This window comes from Platalea leucorodia (genome assembly GCF_965183815.1).
Source record: "Platalea leucorodia genome assembly, chromosome: Z".
Taxonomy (NCBI): Eukaryota; Metazoa; Chordata; class Aves; order Pelecaniformes; family Threskiornithidae; genus Platalea; species Platalea leucorodia.
The window spans coordinates 62,716,253-62,737,021 of NC_138858.1; the positions used below are offsets into that span (position 1 = coordinate 62,716,253).

At 38.4% G+C, this 20,769-nt stretch overlaps 1 protein-coding gene across 2 annotated transcripts in view; it reads right to left on the minus strand.

The window, feature by feature from the left end:
* Positions 1–301: 301 nt before the first annotated feature.
* The window catches only part of EFNA5 (ephrin A5), a gene marked incomplete at its 3' end in the record, with an annotated part of 205,179 nt that continues 184,711 nt past the window's right edge, over positions 302–20,769 (minus strand). Inside the window, exons 3-5 of one of the 2 annotated variants that reach the window (XM_082335806.1) lie at positions 6,612–6,677; positions 6,138–6,218; positions 302–423 (exon numbers count right to left, since the gene is read on the minus strand). In XM_082335806.1, coding sequence (XP_082191932.1) covers positions 302–423; positions 6,138–6,218; positions 6,612–6,677 — 269 coding nt within the window. The remainder of the gene's footprint in view (positions 424–6,137; positions 6,219–6,611; positions 6,678–20,769) is intronic. The other variant, XM_082335807.1, reaches the window with a different exon arrangement.

Sequence of the window (20,769 nt, forward strand, 5' to 3'; positions counted from 1 at the left end):
AGGAAAATAAGAATCACTAGTGTCACTATTATAGTTTGGCATTTTCTTTTGGAGTCCTTTTATTTATATGGAGGGGTTAAGAAAGTCACAGGGTAGGTAGGGATGGGTGCTGAAGCTAGTTATCCCCTTCAAATTTTTGCTGAGTTCAGGCTAAAAGGGAGAAGAAAAGGGAAAAGGGAAAAATAACAATTTGACATCTGCAAAAACAATAAAGTCCCTTTCCTGGGATGAGCAGTTAGGTGGATCTTTGATGTTCCAAGACCCTGATATTTTCTGCGACAGGTTGCCGGAGCATACTGTGCTATAATATCAAAAGCATTGCCAGGAGGAACAATAGAGTTGCCAAAAGCCGGCTGGGTATCCTTGGTGTCTGTGCCGCATTCTCACCACGGGATGGCTCGGCTGACTCATGTACGGTATCATCTGTTCAAACAGAAAGCATACATTCCAATGAGATTTTGCATCCTTAATAAACTCTCACTGAGCCGACAACTGTAAGTAGATTTCAGTGCCTTTATGAAATAGGGCAATGAACCTTGTGCTGTCATTGACTTTCACAAGCGTGTAATACCTCATTATGTAACCAACCTGGGGCCAAGTCTTGCATTTCTTACTGGCAAAACTCCTACTGAAGACCAGAGGAGCAGAAGGTAAGTCTGATTTCAGCAGATTGAGGAATGAAGGATCCTCTTCTAATAAAACACTGTAGCTCTAGCTTTGGATGGCTCATTAGATAGCAATGTCAATAGGGAGGCAGCTAAATAAAAACACCTGATTTTCTAAAGGGCTTGAAGAAGAGTTGCACGTGCTCAGAATTAATTTCACAGTTAATCCCCTTACTGAGTTACAGATTTTGGCTCCTGAATTTGAAATGACAGCCTGTAAGCCCAAGCATATATTCCACTTCCACACATAAAATTTCCACTGAAGTATACTCCATCTGGGATGCGCAGGGGATAAATCATAGAATCATAGAATTGTTAAGGTTGGAAAAGACCCTCAAGATCATTGAGTCCAACCGTTAAACTATCACTGACATGTCCACCATTAAGCCATGGCCTCAAGCACCACGTCTACCCATCTTTTAAATACCTCCAGGGATGGAGACTCAACCACTTCCCTGGGCAGCCTGTTCCAATGCCTGACTACCCTTTCGGTGAAGGTATTTCCTAATATCCAACCTAAACCTCCCCTGGCGCAGCTTGAGGCCATTTCCTCTCGTCCTATCGCTTGTTACTAGGGAGAAGAGACCGACCCCCACCTCGCTACGACCTCCTTTCAGGTAGTTGTAGAGAGCAATAAGGTCTCCCCTCAGCCTCCTCTTCTCCAGGCTAAACAACCCCAGCTCCCTCAGCCGCTCCTGGTAAGACTTGTGCTCTAGACCCTTCACCAGCTTCACTGTCCTTCTTTGGGCGCACTCTAGTACCTTGATGTCCTTCTTGTAGTGAGGGGCCCAAAACTGAACACAGTACTCGAGGTGCGGCCTCACCAGTGCCAAGTACAGGGGCACTATCACCTCCCTGGTCCTGCTGGCCACACTATTCCTGATACAAGCCAGGATGTCATTGGCCCTCTTGGCCACCTGAGCACACTGCTGGCTCATGTTCAGACTGGTCATAAAGACCAGTCTCCCTTTCTTGAAACAGAATTTTAAAGTCTAACACATGACAATATCTAATCTTATAGAATACATACTTAATCTGGAAAACCTCATAGGTAACAGGCTACCTTTTATGGTACACAAAATATAGATTTACATACATGCTGCTAAAACTAATGAAAAAAAAGAACTAGTTGAGCTGGGAAAACATGCTTATACATTAGTGGCGGAAGAGAACACAGTAGCAAATACTAAATTTATGATACCAAATAAAGCTCTGTTTAGTTTTTGTAAACTAAAGATCAGCCTTAAAGCCACACCTTGTAATATAAAAATAGATACGTAAAGTCAAATTCAACTTCAGTGTTGTTACATGTGTGGTATTTTTCTCTGCAAAGCCCTTCATATTCACAGCTATCTAATTTGGCTATTGTTTAAAAGTAATCTGTCTGAGGCTTGCCATAAAAAGTCAGCTCTGGGTTTGGATTTTCTTAGTATTAAATGAATGAAATAAGCTAAACCTTTTTAGGAAGTGTGAAGTGGCCTCAAATTGTATTCATAAGTTATTTCAGAGTGCCTAAGTTTCCAGGAAAATTAATAGTATTTCACTACTTTTAGTGTAATAAGCTCCCCCATTTCATGAGAGATGTTGACACATCTATGATGTATCTGTCTCATAGCTCCCATCTCAACAAATTGCACTGCCAGGATTACACTGCGTGAGAGCTGTACAATTCCAATTAAAGGCACTAAGGGAAGCAGGAGTCAGGACACCAGGATCACCGTGCCACTTTGGCATGGAGCATTTCACCTTACTTAGCTTTAGCTAGAAACAAGCTCCCTCCCCTTCATACCCTTGACACCTAGCACAAAAGCAGGTAGAACACTTAGCGTAATTTAGGTTAATAGGCTCTTCAGCCCTGGTTCGGTTACACAGCAAGATGCACAGTGAACTGGATTAGCAATTTATCATGTTTTTTTTTCCAGCGCTAATTGATGCTACAATTGTGCCAGGCTTATCAACAGGTCTTCAGTGCTGCCCGAGGCAAATGTATGAAAAGCAAGCACTGGTCAGCTGTAAATATGTTCGTTTGTAAGACAGGGACACCATCAGATGAAAGTCCCACTGATGTCAGTGGGAAAGTCTGGCTGGAACGACTTTGGTTACAGCTCCTCACCCTGTATGGCAGGGAGACCCTTCCAGGTGCTTTGGCGCTGAACGAGGCCCTCATATTTCTCCTCCAGAATTATTTCAAAGGAATCTAAAAATTTCAGTGAATACTGGCTACTGAAAAGTGCCAGTTCCCGTGGCTGTCAGTACCAAAAGCTGTTCCACATTTCACTTCTGATTTACACTCTTGTACTTTGGTGACACTGCAATGAGAATACAGTACTTCACAACAGCAGCTTCTCAATTAAATCATGCTCTAAGCAGGTACGGGGAAAAAAATACCCCTGTTCTAACTGTCAGCCCTACCTCCTTTCATATATTTAGAGTTAGCTCTTCCCAATTTGGAAACATTTACTCACTGCTGATGAACTTAAACTACACAGGAGAATGTTGTGCATTACCTTCTACCTCTTGCATCATCAATAGAATTGCAAATAAGTCTGAATTTGCAACACTGAATGTCAACAGTTTTGTCCTAATTACATCCATGAGTCAGCACTAAAACACAATAGGGCAGAACTAGTGTACAGCAGTAATAAATCCTCATTCTGTTTGACTATCAGATACTGCCAGGATTGGAACACTGGCTACTGCTAGAAACACTCAACGAAAAAGCTCTAAACTAAAAAGATTACTTCTCTTAAATGAAAAATATGGAGATCTTCTATGATGCCATTTTTATAAAGCCATTCTTCACAGAAGAATTAATTTTCATGTAACATTAAGGGGTTCCTTTCAAGAAATCATCTGAGTTTTCTGTCAATGCAGTCCCAAGGTTTCTGCACTTGTATATTAGACCACACAATTCATCTGTGGTTCTCAAAATCACTTTACAAATATGATTTTCCTTGGAGGTGCAGAGTTATAACACTGAACAATATTTAATGTTTGGGGAAAAGGTTTTGCTTTATTATAAACATTGAAGGCAAGTGATGAAGACAATTCCTGAGTAAAATCTGGAAGGTCACTGCTAAAGACTGGGAATGCCAGCAGTAATTAGAAAAAAATATTTTGACAGCCAGATTTGATTTGATTTTCCAGATCACATAGCTTTACATCATATGCTTCAGGTATAATTTTTCCAGATATTCACAGCTGCAATTTTTGTTTGGGGACTTTTTATTTTTATTAATAAGAAGGAAGAGAAGGGGAGGACAGGAGGCCAACTACTTCATCACTTCTGAAACAGACGTGATCTCTGTAGACCAGTTTCCTACAAATTCCTGACAAAACCAGTGAAATTACAAGGGCTCAAAAATCACACAAACGGTGATTTTTAAAAGAAAGGTAACAGTAAGTAATCTGCTGAACATGACCCTCCTGCCTCCCAATTCTTCTGTCTACTGCGGAAAAAGACAGTGGCAGACTAGGGGAGAGCATAGAAGCAGAAAATGCACGTCAGAGGCAGGTAAATTAGTACACGACACAGATCACATGCAACAAGATCCACCAAGGCAGCGGCACGTCTAACAGCGTAATAACAGAAAAGTGTGACAGCAGTTGGCAAATCTGGGAATGACTGATTATCTAATGGTGACTGGTCCAAATAATAATGCAAATATACACTGATGTTGGGAGTCAGAACTTCTTGGTACCAAACCTTCTCATTAAAGCTATTATTTCCTCCTGGTAACACAAACAGTATTTCATCTCAGAGTGCACGATGCTGTTTGTATGATTTTGGTTCCCTGGTTTGCCTGCTGCTTTCTAATGATATGCTTTTGTGACGGTGCTAGTTAGGTATAGCCATTCAATGGGAAGTGAGCAGCACTGCTGAAAAAAAATGCTGAGCAAGTTCACTAAAATTAGGCATTTTTTACTCGGATGATTTCTTTTGCAAACTAGTAACAGGAGAAATACACATTAATTAGACCATGTTCACCAAATCACAAAATGTAAAAAAGTGCATTGAGTTTCTAGATTCACAAGTTACCTAGACATAGGGAAAGATCATCCTAATGCCTTCTGTAGAAGAATGCTGTCAATAAATGTACAAATGTGTCTAATGTAAATGCACTCTCCTTGTATTTAGATTCGTTCAGAGAACATCTTCGATTCTCCAAAGCAAAATGTTTAGGAGAGTTCTGAAAATTGTCTTGAAGAAAAATAATAAAATCTATTGTGTATCCATAGGTAAATCATTCAAACTGGATAACTTGTGAAAGCCTTATTTATACTTCTGTATAAATAATGACTTTTAGTTAAAGGAACTGCAAATAACAAAGAGCAAAAAAATAGTATGTTGCTTCATACCAAAAGGGAAGTCTCTTTCAAACAGCATAAGAGAAAAGAAAAAAAAAAAGATCTTGGTAATCTGTTCTTCAGGGTATGTACTAAATGGTACGCGTGTAATTTTTTTCTGGTATAATTTGTTTATTTAACTGTGTATTTTCATTATTGAGGCTTGAATACAGCAATGTGTATGTGTACACACAGCAGTGTGTAGGTACATATAAAACAAATGGATACTACTACTATTGCAAATACTCTTCCTACATACCCACCTAATTTTAACGTCATAAGCCATCCCATTGAAGCTGGTGGGATTACTCACACCCTTAGAATGAAAAATGCTTCTATCTATCATAAACCTGAGCCATACAAACAATACACATGCACTTTCCACACAGAGACACATCAGCTTGATTGATGGTGGAGGTTAATGTAACTTTGCCGTGGGCAGATGAGGGGTTTTATCATAGCAAGCACTATTCTTATTCTTAAGGCAGTGTTTTGCAAAAAAATACAGACACACACCCCACCCCCAAAACTTAAGTTTACTTCAATAAAAACAGGATAGGAATTTATATGTGTCAGAGTGTGTGTGTGTGTGCACATATGTAAAAATGATACTTTGCCTAACCAAATATATATAATTTTAAAGGACTAATTTCTTACTTAAACACTACTTCTGCCAGTTGCATGCCTGTGCCATGCACCAGCATTAAACAAGCAGTGGTTCTGTTCTTCTGAAAGTCTTTTGAAACCACATAATAAATGAACCGTGCCCATTGACTTTATTTCTAAAACTTTGGGCCCAGTTAGTAAATAGAGTGTTTTGCCAACATGCTGCGTGTTTGGCTTCAATAGGCCAGTGACTTCAGGATACTGCTGAAAATTTTACACTGGCACACACCATATTTTATTAAACCATGTCACCCAAAAAATAAATAAAGCAATGTTTTTCCTCCCCTGCATTAAACAAGGATACAGGAAATATACCATAAGCGATATTAGCACTGCTAGAAATGTGCAAAAGCAGAGCAGTTGTACCATGCAAATCATGCAGAGAGAAGAGGAAAAAAGGCACTGAAGCACCAGAGGGATACACGCATTGGTTAAAAGACATTCTCTAAGCATACTAACCTGCTGGTTCTAATGAATTTTCTACTTTGTCGTTAACATCGAAAACACGATCATGAACACCTATAGTTTTCATACAGCTGTCTATAACAAAAATAGAGATAACAGCCAAATACGTTAGTGAGACACCCTTAAACTCCCCACTTTCCTTTTTTTTCTCTCTTTTTTCTCTCCATTTACTATATATAATTAAGCATATTTATATTTTAAAGCCTGTGGCACTTGTCCAAATGCCAATATAGTCTTCCATTCGTACAACAGTTTAAGAAACAACAAGTTAGCAACTGCCATGTAATTAAAACAAAGCTTTATGAAAAATGATAAGAAAATACGATGAAAATCATAACACAAATGTTGCTGTACAGAACAGATACACAAGATTAACAGTAAAAAAAAAGATTTACTGCTGTTTACTAGACCACGCACTAAAGCATGCACTACAAAGCCACCCTGGAAAGCTTAATCTGAAGAACTTACTTGCTGGTCGCACAAAGACCTTAAGCTTTAGACAGGTTCTCCTTCCATTATCTGGGATCGCAGAAGCTGTAAATGGGGAAGAAGGAAAGACAAGTGGAAGAGTAAGAGAGTGAAAATGCAAATCATCTTCTGTACTAAAATAAAATATCCTTTATCTTCCCTTCTTTTGAAGGGCTGGACACATTTCAGCCTCTGCATGTAAGGACTTCAAGTGCACAAAGTAGCTTGATTATGCAAAAGCAGGGAAAGAACTGCAGATTTTATTCTGATCCCTTTTTTGATTATTTTACATGGAAGAAGTGAAACACATGGTATTTTCAACATTTCATTATCTCCTTTCACCTTTTCACACCTTTTTCTCAAGAGGTTGTTTAATATGGTTTCTGCTGTAATGCAGGTGTCTACTCTGAAAAACTACACTTAGAGAACAGCTAGTCTTGAAACACTAGGCCATAGGCTTCAGCAACCAAAAAAGGGATGAAAAAACAAAATTACACTAAAGGTGACAATGCTAAAAATAGAACTATGTATATACTCCCATAAAAGTAGAAATACACACCACTAAATTCTACAGCAAAGTCAGCCTCCATATGCTCCAATACATCTGCCTTTGTTGATAAAATATTTATTTTGCTTCAGTCAAAACATGATTCCCCCTGTTATATAACTAACAAACGCAAACCAGCTTATTCCTTCTTTCTGCCCTCACTCATAATTTCCCATTCAAAGTATTTCATTTTAAGAGTACTTACTGTATTAGAAGAAAAAGAATAGGTGGAAACAACATGTCTAGCACTAATGCAAACGATCATACACATAAGACTAGCGTCAGCACCTACTTATTTCCCAGGAACAAGTGCTGCTGTGAAAACTTCCTTTCTAGAACTGTGCTTGCTTCAAAATACATGATCATAGGGAAACATGTCTGCCTGTCATGACAGACTGGACTCCCTAGTGTATTGTCTGCCAATCTAAATACATTGGTAACTTTCAGCAATGTCTGCAATTTTGAAATTGTACATTGGTCTGCAGTTCAACATGCGCACTGGCAACCAAGCAACTTGACTTTGGCATGTAGATTTTCACTTGTGAAAGACCATTCACATACACTTTTTTTCACCTTTGCAAGAACTCTCAGAAGCTATAGCTGAAAAATATTGCCTGAAGCACTGCAAAGTAATTTTTGTTTCATTGCATCATTCAAAAGCCCCCATCATTCGAAAAGCTATGTATTAGGACAGAACACCTTGCCTTTTGCAGAAAACGGCAACTATTGGAAGCTGTCTTGATTTACAAAAGATGCCTGGACTGGTAAGATGTTAGCTTGTTTTGTTTGTCACTGTTTCATCCATTTTTATTAATTCTGTTCCTGTTTGTGACAAATAACTAAAATGATTTATACACAGACATATGAATGCACATTCTTTGTCTTCATACTAAGTTCACACTTGAAGGGCTCCTCAACTAACTTGAAATAAATTCCCTTAGTTTTTAATGATGTCTTTCCAAGGCAGGCATCAGCTTTTCTCCTAGAAGAACTTACCAAGAACAACTAACAAATTCAGTACAAACACAGAAATGGAGCGAAGTAAAGAGTCCAATACAGCTAATGCTGTGGTTCTGCACCTGTTGGGAAGTGCTTGAAAAATTCTTTCCGTCTTTTAATCAAAAGACAAAAGTGTGTAGAAAGGATGCTCCCCCTTTTACAATTACAAGCAGTTAAGAAGTGTTAACAGCTGGCTTTGCTATAGCCTCTCAATAAATCAAAATCAGAAAAACTTCCTCTACTGACATTTACAGTAACTGGTGTGTTATTTAGGGCACAATATTTGCACTCTGTGGTTATATTCAGGAAATTGTGTCCTTTTTGTGGCCCTCATTGAATATAAGAACCGGATAAATGCTTTGCTCAGACTAAACAGGCAGTTGTAGATTTCTCAAAAGATAAGAATCCTGTAGTCATTACCACATCACCAGCGTAAAGGTGAAAATAACATTTCCAACACTGGCCAAAATAGAGTCCCTGCAGTAATTTTATCACTAACAGATTTTTCCTGCTCAGAAATTATTTCAGAAGTGCACCATGACACACATTTATTTAAAGGCAAGTTTTAGCTTTGATGCTTACAAGGTGTTGTTTGTGTCCATAAAATAGGCATGTTTTGCTCACTGCTGTTTATTAGAATACTCTGTTTAGTCAGTGACTAACTGGGATACCACTGACTAGCTAGTATAGCTAGCAGCTAACAGTATTCTATCTGGAAAAACAGAAAATTAATGCTTTGTATGTATAAAATTTGTACATGTACATAATATTTACACACACTTAAGAGCAAACAACAGCTAGTGATTGGCCATTTTCTTTGGAAGAAAAATATTAAAATCCGTTCCCTGCTTAAATCTTTTTCCACCAGTCCTCACATGGCCTTGCAACTGTAGACTATATAATGAACTGCAGTTCTATTGCAACCATAGCAGTTTCATTTAAATCATCATCCCAGAAACTGATGCAGTTTTAATGATAAGTATGAAAAAGTGCTTTTTTCCTTTCCAGGAAAATTGTGTACTATCAATGTTTGCAGTAAACCCAGAAAGATTCCTCTTTAATCAGTGTTTTACTCCTTCAGAAGGAATAATAATGAATAAAAAAAAATAATCAAGTGACATATTTTTCTGCTTTCACATCTGCCTCAACAACCAAGACCAAGGTGATGAACGGATACACTGCAAACTCTTTGGCCTTCCTGAGAAATTAAGAACTGTTTGCCAAGCTGGATGACTGCAATAATTTTTTCTTTTCTTCCTTTCTTCTTCTCCCTCCTTCTCCCTTCTCCTTTTCATCTTAAAAGAAAAAACACAGACCAATTGCATTTTTTACCTTAAGACCAGACATTTCTCTTTACCCACAGGGAAGAGTCAGGTTGGCTCATATCATCTCTCCTCCTCTCACACACATTGCAGTAAGTTTGTTAGTATTATTCCGTTCTCTTCTCTGTCTTCTTTATTCTGCAATATTTTCACCAGTATCCCATGAAAAGCCTGCCTGTTGGATTAAGATGTCCACGGTATGATGGCAACAGCTGGGATTTTTTTTCTCCTCTTTCAGTAACAAGCTCCAGATGTTTTTTTCTCTGAATGTTAGGCACATCACACTTGCCCTCTACTATGGAAAGCCAAGAGTCCTCATTAAATCTGTTTTTTTTGTAAGTTAATGACTCAAAGTTTGAACTCAAGATGAAATTTGGAGTCTTATTCCTCTACATGAAAGTAGCTTTAATGGCAAACTCTTGCTGAAGAGGACAAAACTCCAAATCAGGGCGACATGGTTGACAGCATTTGACTAACAGCTCCAAAGAAACACCAAATGACCAAAGCAACACAGCAGAATGGATAAACGGCACATATTAACATTTACTAAGAATAAATACTAAATATGCTTTTTCTGGAGCAGCAGTAATGCTGTAGCTAGGACCTAACAAAAGCTGAGGCTTACATGAAAAATTCTGGGATCAGTTTGAACCTGAAATCTTCTATCAAACTGACTGCAGCTGGAAAAATTCAAGTCTTGACGTCAGGACCTAAGGATAGGAAAGACCAATGCATTAGCAGAAGAAAGTTCAGTGGTTTTAAGGCGTTTTACTTTCCAGGAAAGGTGGCTTTCCAATGCAGCGGAGTCTGGCAAACTCCCTGATGCTCTATTGCACACTTGCAAGAGAGCAACATTGCTGAGCTCTGGAAAGGAGAAAAAGAACTGCTCTTTGTCAGCTGGGATCTGTTAAAGTTGCTTCCCAGGTAAACTATTGCTGTTCTTGCTACATTTCACTGAAATTAGCTATAGTATAAGAAAAGATGTCCTTTCTAGGTGGTACAAAGAGAAATTTCATTCTCCTTTCTGCACAAAACCAGGCTAGCCCCTAAGGCTTTGGTATAAGGCTTTTCTATTCACCCATTTTAAAGGTGATATTAGCTATAAAATAGAGGCCAGTTCTGAGAACAGGAAGCCTCTGATGCTAATGGAACCTGTCCCAGGCAAGTTTCCATTTCAAAAGCCAAAATTCCCAAGGAAAAATAAAGGCAATTGAAACCTTGCTGCACAGCAAAAAGAAACCTTTGGAAAAAAGATCCCTTATAATGAGCAAAAGAGGTTATATCCTCTTTTTTCCATTAGTGATATTAGAATAGAAAAGGTCTGACTGGTTTAGTTTGTGTCAGGAAGAATCACAATGAAAATCAGAAGAGGAACTCTGCAGTGTTGACAGTTCCTTTATTTCATTACAATTCCTATGATACTCCACTCCTCCCCTGCCCTACCTCACCTTTACCAGCAACTTCATGAGAACCTCCTGGGTCCCTCTTTTAAAGAACATGTTTTAGACTTCATGGTTACACACAGACTTGGGGTTAGAAGGAAGACCACACTAAAATCTCTGAAATCACAAGACACATGAAAACACCTCAATGATTATAAAAATAACTGTTTTGGTCTCTTCATTTTTGTTTTTAATAGGACAATTCCATGATTCAGAAGAAATTCAAATCATGATCTCTGTATTCTTGAGATGAAAATTCCATCTCCATTAGTTGAACTAGAAAAAAAAAAAAAAACATGCAATGAACTACTGCACATAGGACTAGATTCAAGCTGGATCCAAAAACGTCCCATAAAGACAAATTAGTTTAGAAAATTTCTCTTCTCTGAACCACTTCTGGCTACCGTTTTTATATCCTGTAAGGAAATGAAAGAGAGTGAAGAAAATTATTCTCTCCTCATCTAGAGCCAAACCATAAATATTTCAGTATTTGCTAGCTATATTTAAATATTGAAAAAAAAATCCAGCTCCCTTCATCCCACTCCTAAGCAGTTCTCTGCTAGAAAACACATGGTACATTATTAATATATTAGATATAAATAACAGGTTAGGTCCTTCCTCAGCCTGATAAGGCTTAGCAGAGTTATTCAATGACTGCAGGAAGCCACAGACAGAGAACAAAAAGAAACATACACAGAAAACAGTGTTGGGGTTTTTTTCCCACAACAGTTTTGCAGTTGAATTTACTATGTTAAATCTCAAAAACTCCTTAAAGGAGTCATCAAGATATGGCCCAATCAACCTACAAAGTTAGCTAATCAAAAAGTAAATGTACAAAAAAGAAAAGGTATTAAAATTTCAAAAGTGACTTGTTTATCAGGACATGCTAGTCAAGTGACAAAAGCTGTAATTAAGTATTTCCTTTCCTGACACAGGTAGCAGTTTGGCTGGCAACTATCTGAGGCTCAGTTTCTAACTAAGAGCAAGTTACTAGGATGCAGCATATAAAAAATGTCTCAACCATCCTATTTACTGATATTCACATGTAATCATGGTTTCCTCTGCTTGCCTCCTCACTCATTCTTAGCTTTCTAATTAGCGCATTGCACCTTTTCCTAAAACACAAGTCCTGATATAGAAAAAAAAACAGAAATCATAAATGCAATTCAAATCCTCATTTAGCACTACAAATATATTTAATATTCAAGGCACAATCCACTATGGGCCCTATTAGCCAGCAAAACTGGAACCGTTCAGTGTACAAATAGCGCTCCATTTATCTAAGTCACTCAGACAGCACCTTTGTTTTAGAATAGGGGACACTGGTAAAGGAGCATCCTTCCGTTATGCAGAAACCCAACACCCCCCACCACATCTCCTCACGGCCCGGATATAACATGCTGTGGATACTCTGCAGATGATAATTCTCTTACTATTTTGTATTTCAGGTTTCTATTGCCAGTTCACTTGGAGTATTCTCTGAAGGATTATAAAGCAGTGTTCATGAAACACTGTGGAGACAAGTCTGTTCTCACTATTTCTTTGAAAACTGTGATGAAAGTTTTCTTCTGCTCTCTGCTAAGATGTCTAACAAACAGGGCTCCCTTGTAGAGAAGATCTGAGAAATCACACCAAGATCTCACCTCAGTTCATTGCAGATATACTACTACCAGACTACAACCAGCACGCTCCCTCTATTACACAAATTCTGGCACTGATAAGTGCTTCCCAACCACAAGCACTGAACAGAAGTATTGATTCAGACTAGGAAGCCCATAGAGAATTTTGAACTTCTCCCCAGCACACTAAATCGAGATGCCACAGGCATATAGCTGAAGCAAACACCTAACACTTACTGCCCAGTCAAAAGGGTTGCACGTGTAACTTCTGTAATCACCTGGAGAAACACCACAAAGAGAGAACCTGCAGCAACTCCATACCCAGGATGCTGTGTGTTGTAAATCAGAAACTCGTGTTTACACAGTCCTTCCATTCTCTTAGTCCTGTAAGTTACAGACAATCTCTTCAGGAGAAAATATTTATAGCTGTGATTTGCCTCTAACCCTTTCAGGCACAATACTACTTCCATTAGTCAAATCCAATATCCAGGTAACCTTATACAACCTGCAAACCATAATTCCACCAACCTGAAGTGTTTTAGCATCCAATATCCTGTGTAAGCTATAGAGCTTTAGAAAGTTTTATTTTTAAGAAGAGTCATCTGCTTCTTTCTTTGTAAAGAAATGAGTATGTGCGAGAGCATTAAAAATGCAGTTTTCCATTATGTTTGCCACAGGCAATATTTCTCAATTTGTGCAAGTCAAAAGAAAAAATAGTCTATTAGTTGTTAGAAGAGCTGAGCCTTTCCCCTGTAGGTTTTCATGTGATTTACCATACAACACAAATGTATGCAAATTAGCCAGGTAAATGCAGAATTAGTTATTAATATTCTTCTCACAGTTTAGATTGAAAAAAGTTACAAATTTGCATAAACGGTAAAACTGAAAAAGTCAGCTAGAATTTAATGAATCAATAAAACACTCCTTTGTGTGCACACATGAAGACCGATACCTAAGGATAACAAAGGGGTGTTCAAAATTATTAATCAAAAAAGAAGCTACCTGAAAGGATTTACTAATCATTTTCTCCTTGTAAGTGTTAAAATCAAAAATTAAAAATAGATAAATACTGGTCCTATGGAAATCCCAGCTTTCACCAATACTTGTGTTTAATTTAAAATAGAGTCTTTTCATGTCTGCTCTTTCATTCCAACATATTAGCAAAAGTTTTGTTCTGGTAGCATAAACATGACTCAATTCTAAGAAAATTAAAATACTCAATGTCCATGACTTACTCATTCTTCAGACCTAGTAATTAAGCATGCTTCCTTAGTAAATCGTAACTAAACTTACTTGTACCTTTGCTATTGCCGAGTCTATCATCTGTCTGTATGTAGTCATCATCAAGCCAAGAGCGCCAAAAAAAATCACTGAGCAAGATAAAGACTCAGAAATCTCAAGCCAACAGACAGTGAGAGAATCTCATCTGGAAAACCACCTGATCTAGGCCTGCCAATAACACCTGAAAACTAAGAAAAATTACCTAACAAGGAAAATAAACAAACAAACAAACCAACAAACAGATGCAAGGTCACAGCTAATACTGCCTATGGCTTAATACAGGCAAAAGTACTATGGATACTAGTATTTCCAAATGAAGTTTTAAAACCCACAGTGTTAAAAGGGCACCTAATAACAAATGCGTATTTTGCTTTACTGCTGCATGCTCAACTACATCTGTATGAAGTGAAGGTAAAAACAATCATATCGTATTTCTGCACTCATCTCTGTATGTGTGTACAAACAGGCCTACACACATACACAGACTTATATTCTGCACTTCATGCAAAATATAAATCATGAAGTGCACAGAAATGGAGAAAAAGACTTGATAAAAGCTGTGTGCACAACAACAAACAGGTTGTAAAATATTACTTTTATTGTCTAATGTCTTATACCTAATTTGAACTGGCTTTGCACTGTGTAAAAACACTGGATTATTATGGCCTATCCCACAAGTGACTATATTTCTCAGATCCCCTAAAAATAGCCTAGTAAATGGAAATGACTTGCCAGACAAATGCTATTTCAGTGAGAGTTCTTGGAAGAAAGTAATACATAGTTACTGCTATTAGCACTTAATGCTGAATTAACTGTCCCATTGTAACTGCTTGGCCAGGAAGAACATAATTTTTCTTGCAGTTTCTAATCTATTGCAGTTTATATATCTAGTTGAAGGCTGAATGGATTGAAAGTATGTTTCATATCAAAGTCATACAAAACAAAATCAAATCCTGTATGGTAAGAGATCTAACAATTCTGTTCTTACACTAGACTTCCAGTTTAATTAAGCCATTTGTCCAGTATTTCCTCTTAGCATGGTCTAGCCCTGTACCTCTCTCAGGAAGGTCCCTTATCTGCTCTAGAGGGTGATTTAATGACAAACCTTCTCTATTGCTGCCTGGCTGGTGTATTGCAGTCAGACTTTTTTAATGCAGGACGTCAAAGCGCTGGGCACCTCCAGAGGTGAGCAGCAGCTGAGGACTCATATGAGGCAGACAGCATCACTGGATCCAATCCAAACGTTTATTATAGTCCTACTGTTATCATCTGTCCTCCCAAGTTGCCGAGTCCAGTTGAGTTCAGGAAAACACAAAATCACCTCAGTGCAGGGCAGCCTGTACCCTTCACACCTTCCAGAGAACAACAAAGCAGACATTTCAGCTGCAGAAAAACCCAACTCTGCCAGAGCTGTTCCTCTGAACCAAGCCCTGAACCAATATGAGAGACAAGCTCAGCTGTCCTTTGCAAAGATACTTTTTTTTCATAAAAGCAAGAGCAGTTATGTTTGTTTATGAACCAGGGCAAAGCTGTCATCTAACTGCAGCCTGAGCTTCCCAGAGAATCAGTCTTGCCTCTGTGGTGTTTCTCATTTAAAAACAAAGCTCAGCTGGAAATAAATGAAAGGCATACCCTAGTTGGGAATGGACTTTTAGTGGCATGTAAGCTCCTGTGAAATATAAGGAGATAGAGATGAAGAATAGATCATATAGTTTCTCACACATGAAATAGTTGCAGGTCTTTCTCTCATATAAGAAGGTTTCTCTTTCATAAATGCAAACTGCATAACATACCATAAAAATAAGGGCTAACATTTCGGCACTAGCACAATATAAATGACTGATGTCATACTTTTCTATTGCAACAAACCAACACTTATTAACTAGAATGAAATAAAAACCTCAGATCTCATTACTGTTTTCAGTGGTATTAACAAAACCAAATATAGTTATTGTACAACATTAAGACTGTATTAGAGTAAATTGGTAATAAAACAAGTTAATACTATCAAATAGAGCACTCAGAGAAAAACATATCCTCCTCGTACTTTTCATAAGCACTTTTGTACTTTGATATTCCCTTGGTATCACTAGAAATAAAATGTTTTTCTTCAAGCAGGCTATCCATTTTGCTAATTTCCATCTCTAAGAACTAGACACAAGTAAATCCTTTGAAGAGACATTATAGTCTTGTTAGTAATTGACCTTCTCTTTTTGATCTTTAAAGCAACATGTTCACCCACATGGAATGTGTGGGTATTGTATCATGTTACTAAACCTCATGTACTTTAATGGACTTCATATTATCTGTGTCTAGCTTTACCACTGCTGACACTACAATTAAAGCAGAGAGAAGCATTCCATTCCACTCCATCTTCATGGGCTTGGCACTATCTTTAAAATATTTAGAAACATTTTTAGCTTCCTATACTATGCTTGTAAATTCTGTCAGTTTATAAAAATACAGAAGTAATGACAAATGTTTTATTGTGCTAGGAGTGTGACACGTACATAGATATGGAAAGTTACTTCTGCTGACTCACCTAAGCAAAGCAACAAAATATCTTATTTATGTCTTGTGGAGGAGGGAGAAGATGTAAAGGCAGGAAGAGATCTTCAAGAAGTTGTCTTAGGACCAGAAGAAATTTAGAAAAAAGCACAGACTGTGGTTGTATTTTGTTGTTATTTAAAATTAAGACAAACAGTGAGAATAATGCAAGTTCGAATGTGTTTGCGTGCATGTGCATGCCCAAAAGTTTGCAAATGCACTGCTTAGAGAGAATACCATTGCTCAAAAGATTTCTGAAGGGCTTTTTCTCTTGGCAAAGTTCTAATCACACCTTGGCACAGCCTTTACAAAAAATGCCTTTACGCACACAGTCAGCTTGTACACAGATAAATCCAAATTTGTGCAGGATGGAAACCAGATATGAAATAGAAAAGGTAAAGCCTGTAAAACGCAATAGTCCACTGTAACTCAAGCTCTGATTCTGACAAGTAAAGATTCGCAGGGCAGAGGCCTTCTGTTTCATTACACCTACTATGACAGGGTCTACTGAGTAGAGTACAAACACAGTAACAGATGCCAGCACCGTATTAATAACAGTACATCTTTATCAGGTGAATTCCCAGTTTGCTCAAGTCCTGCAAAGGGACTATTGAACCTTCAATCACTCCACCATACAAGCCAGAAATTTTTCTCCAGTCCTTAGAAGGATTTCCTTAATCCTTCAGTTTGTCACCTTTACCGTGAAAAATTCTGGAACACATCAAGCTGAAGTTTTCTCTTTAACCAAAATCTGCCCAGTGTATCAGGTGATAGCAGTTTTATTTAAACCTCTAGATCCCTGCTTTTCTTTCAGTTGTCTAGCTTGTGTGTTCAGTGCCACAGGTCGCACTCATGCTTTGAAATCAGTGTTTCAAAAAAGCCAACCTATGTGAGAATAGCCACAGCCTCATCAAGAATTGCTGCCTTGTCAGGAATTTGACATGTCTCACCTATGCCAGAAGAGGACTGTAGACTGTCAGAACTATGACTGTGGGAAAGTCTAAAACACCCATGGGATAGCTAACCTTTCATTTTACTCTGCCACAAATTATTTCCTTCTGCGCTTCTATTTTGTAGATTAGCATGTACCACAGGATGTTTAGCCCTATTTCCAGTGATCACTCCCAGATGAACTCAAACTTAGATATATATGTGTACACTTTTCCATAACTGGGACGCAAAAGCCCTGGTGGTTTGGAAACCACTTCTTAAAAGCAATGAATATTGCATCAGACTGTTGAAACACACAGGTCCTTCTCGAGCTTTTTCTCTTCCTCAATGCTGTAACAATTGTTCTCTCAGAACTGAAGCATTTCTCCACCTGACTTCCAGAAAAGTGCCTGTTTCACACTAAGGATCGTCCCAAGCAAACTAGGAAATTCTCATTTCTATTTTCCACCCACTACTTTCCGATCTAAGCAAGCACCTCCCCACTGTAAGCTTGCTCCTCTATTCTTTACATGTTAACCAGTTAAGGAACTTACGTAACCAAGTTGTGAGCATCTTCTAATGGGGCTTCCCATGTGTGCCTGAGATCATACATATGGAAAATAATATGGGATAACGCAAATGCACTTACTTTAAGTCTCCTTGCTGACACATATTTCACTTCAAAAGAGATGGACAGAAACTGTGCTAAATTAACTTCTCTCAGCCACACAGTATCCATCACTGCTCGATTTAAGTGCCTCTAACCTAATGTGGTGTCTCCACTCATCAGTGGGCGGAGACCTCAAGCCTGTTCATACTAGAGCAACCCTGCCAGTGAAGTGCACAATCCCTATCCCACATTCTGTAATCATGAAGATCTACTTACATTTATATCTCAGTTCCTGGCTAGTCCACATCACTGAACATCTGCACTGGACATTGTTCTGGTAGCTGTGCAGAGCTACATGACAGTGTGCATCAGCTGCTTTTTTCCTCTCATGTTTAAAAGAGGGGTCAGTGCACCCAGTTTCTCCAAATAAGCCCATATACACTCTTATTTACCTTAGTTAGGGAAAAAGTCACTTGAAATGCATGTATTTTCTTCTTGAGTTATTGCAGCGAAACATGCGGTGCTCAAAAAAACTCCCAACTGAACAACCAAAAAAACCCCAGTCTGAGATCAAATCTCTCACTCTGGCATGGGGGGAAGCTTCAGATCTGCAAATACATGTGTACTGTTTGAACCCGAGTCTTAATCAACATGGTTAGCAGATGCTTTCATACACATCTATGAATTATACGATATGGTATTGTTGGCTGGAAGGCCAAAAAAACCCTGAGTATGCCTACACGGATGATGCAGTACCAGCTAAGGCAGGCTATGCACGCCTGCTGCTCAACCATCCTGCTCTCACAGCTGCCTCAGGCACTAGCCGTCCTGGAGCGTGGAGACACATGGGGTCCAGCACATCCCAGCAGAAGTTCCAGCCAGGACAATGGTACATCTGGGTTTTTCTTATGGCCTGTTTCGGAGACTGCATAGCCAGAACCAATGACATGGAAGGATTCTTCTCATTCTGTTTTCCTAGTTAATTTCTAAGATCTCTGTAAACTTTCAGTTCACCTTTTAGGGGTCACTGAATAATTTGTTCTTTAGCCAAGTAAGAGTGCTTGTGGTATACACCTGCATTTTTCTGTTCTCCCCTTGTGAAATATCCTGCAGAGACAAGAATATTTTTTTTTCTTGGATCAAGCTGGATTTTCTTTTTTTTGAAAGCCCACGAGGTGTGTAATCAAAGCTGGCACTGGAGCATCCTAATTACAAAACCCAGCAAGGAGCTTTCGCACACGTTTTGTGGACTTCAGATTTCTCGTTCACAGAATCTTCTTGCTGAGAAAGTAGAGATCATGAGGAAAGTTCAGGAGACAGAACCCAGACTGGCAGTAAATAATTTTTCACTTCTACCTTTAATACCAAGATCAAATAAAGAAAAATTGACCCTGTATTTGTAACATGTCATTCCATTTTTGTTTGAGAAAACGTCCTGAAGTCCTCAGTAGGAGGACTGACATGGGGGGGTGGGGTGGGTGTGTGTCAAGGTTTCTGTTTTTGTTTTGTTTCATTCAGAAAAAACACGCATCTTGAAACAGAGCTGCAGAAAAATAGAAGCTCTGAAGTGCTATCAGTGCTAGCTGCTTTCTGCTGAGCTGAAGTGACCATTTTCAGATCCTTTCAATCTGTGGTGAAAAGATCATTACCATACTACTCCAGGGAAGTCACTCCTCCTGCAAGTGAGCTCCTTTGTTATGAATATGGAACAGATGGAATCAAATCTATCTGCTCCATAGGAACAAAAACACTTACAACCTAGTTCTCTCTATTAAAGACTCTACTTAGCTCCTTTACAGCACTGGCTTTCTGTGCACTGCTGTGAGGTTTTGACTTTATAGAAAAAGGCACTTCATAAAAGCAATAGTTCTTACTCTTAAACCAAAAGCAGCCTAAGAACTGCAGAAGATGAATGCAGAGTTTAACCCACATGGCTCCTTGGAGATATGCAAATATTCAATTACTATTTTTTTTAAGCTAGAGAAAGGATTTTTTCTGAGGAGGAAAAATAGCTATATGTTGCAAAGTCTGTTCATCAATGGCAGTGAAGTACATAGATGATAATATGCTACTCACTCTAATAAAGGTTGAATCTAACTATGTTATTGCAAGAAGAAACATGGATTTTACTCGTACATATGTAAGTGTGGATCAAGATGACACTTCTGCAAAGAAATCTGTATCAGTCTTTCAAAAATTGACTGTTTTGGTAGGAGACAAAACCCCCTGAAATTAGGTCCCCACCATGAATAAAAAAAAGATTTAATGTATCAATTTATCTCCAAATATTGCATCTTGTAGGGCCTATTTCCTAAGACTTTAACAGAAACTACATCAATAGTACACCAATTAACTTTGCAAATTGAAAATATGCACAAACTGTAGCTGAAACCAATAGATTTACTTACTAACTCCGCTCATTTGCAGCAGAGTTAATCAGGTACGTGTAGAGTATGTCACTTCTCTTACTGTCAGAACAATAACAAATGTTTATTCCTAGCCACACATGTACACATACGCGCAGATACAGTTTATATCAACTTCTCACAAAAACCCATACAACAGAAGTCATCAGCCTTCTTTACTCACTCTTTAATATGTTAATACATTTACCGTCTGGCTGCTTTTTCAGAAGTAATTGAAAAAAGGATTTCTGTGGCAGGATGCTTTGATTCTGACTAAATCAAGTCTTCAGGCAAATCTCCCCCTGCCAGTGAAGGCACAGCTTGCCTGAAGTTGTAACCTTTGTTGGCGGAAGTGAACTGGCCTTGAAACAGATCATGAAGCAGATGTTTTATGCCAAATCAGAGTCGAGGGATACACAGGCTACTGCAAACAAAACTCTTCTCCTGTCTGTTCAA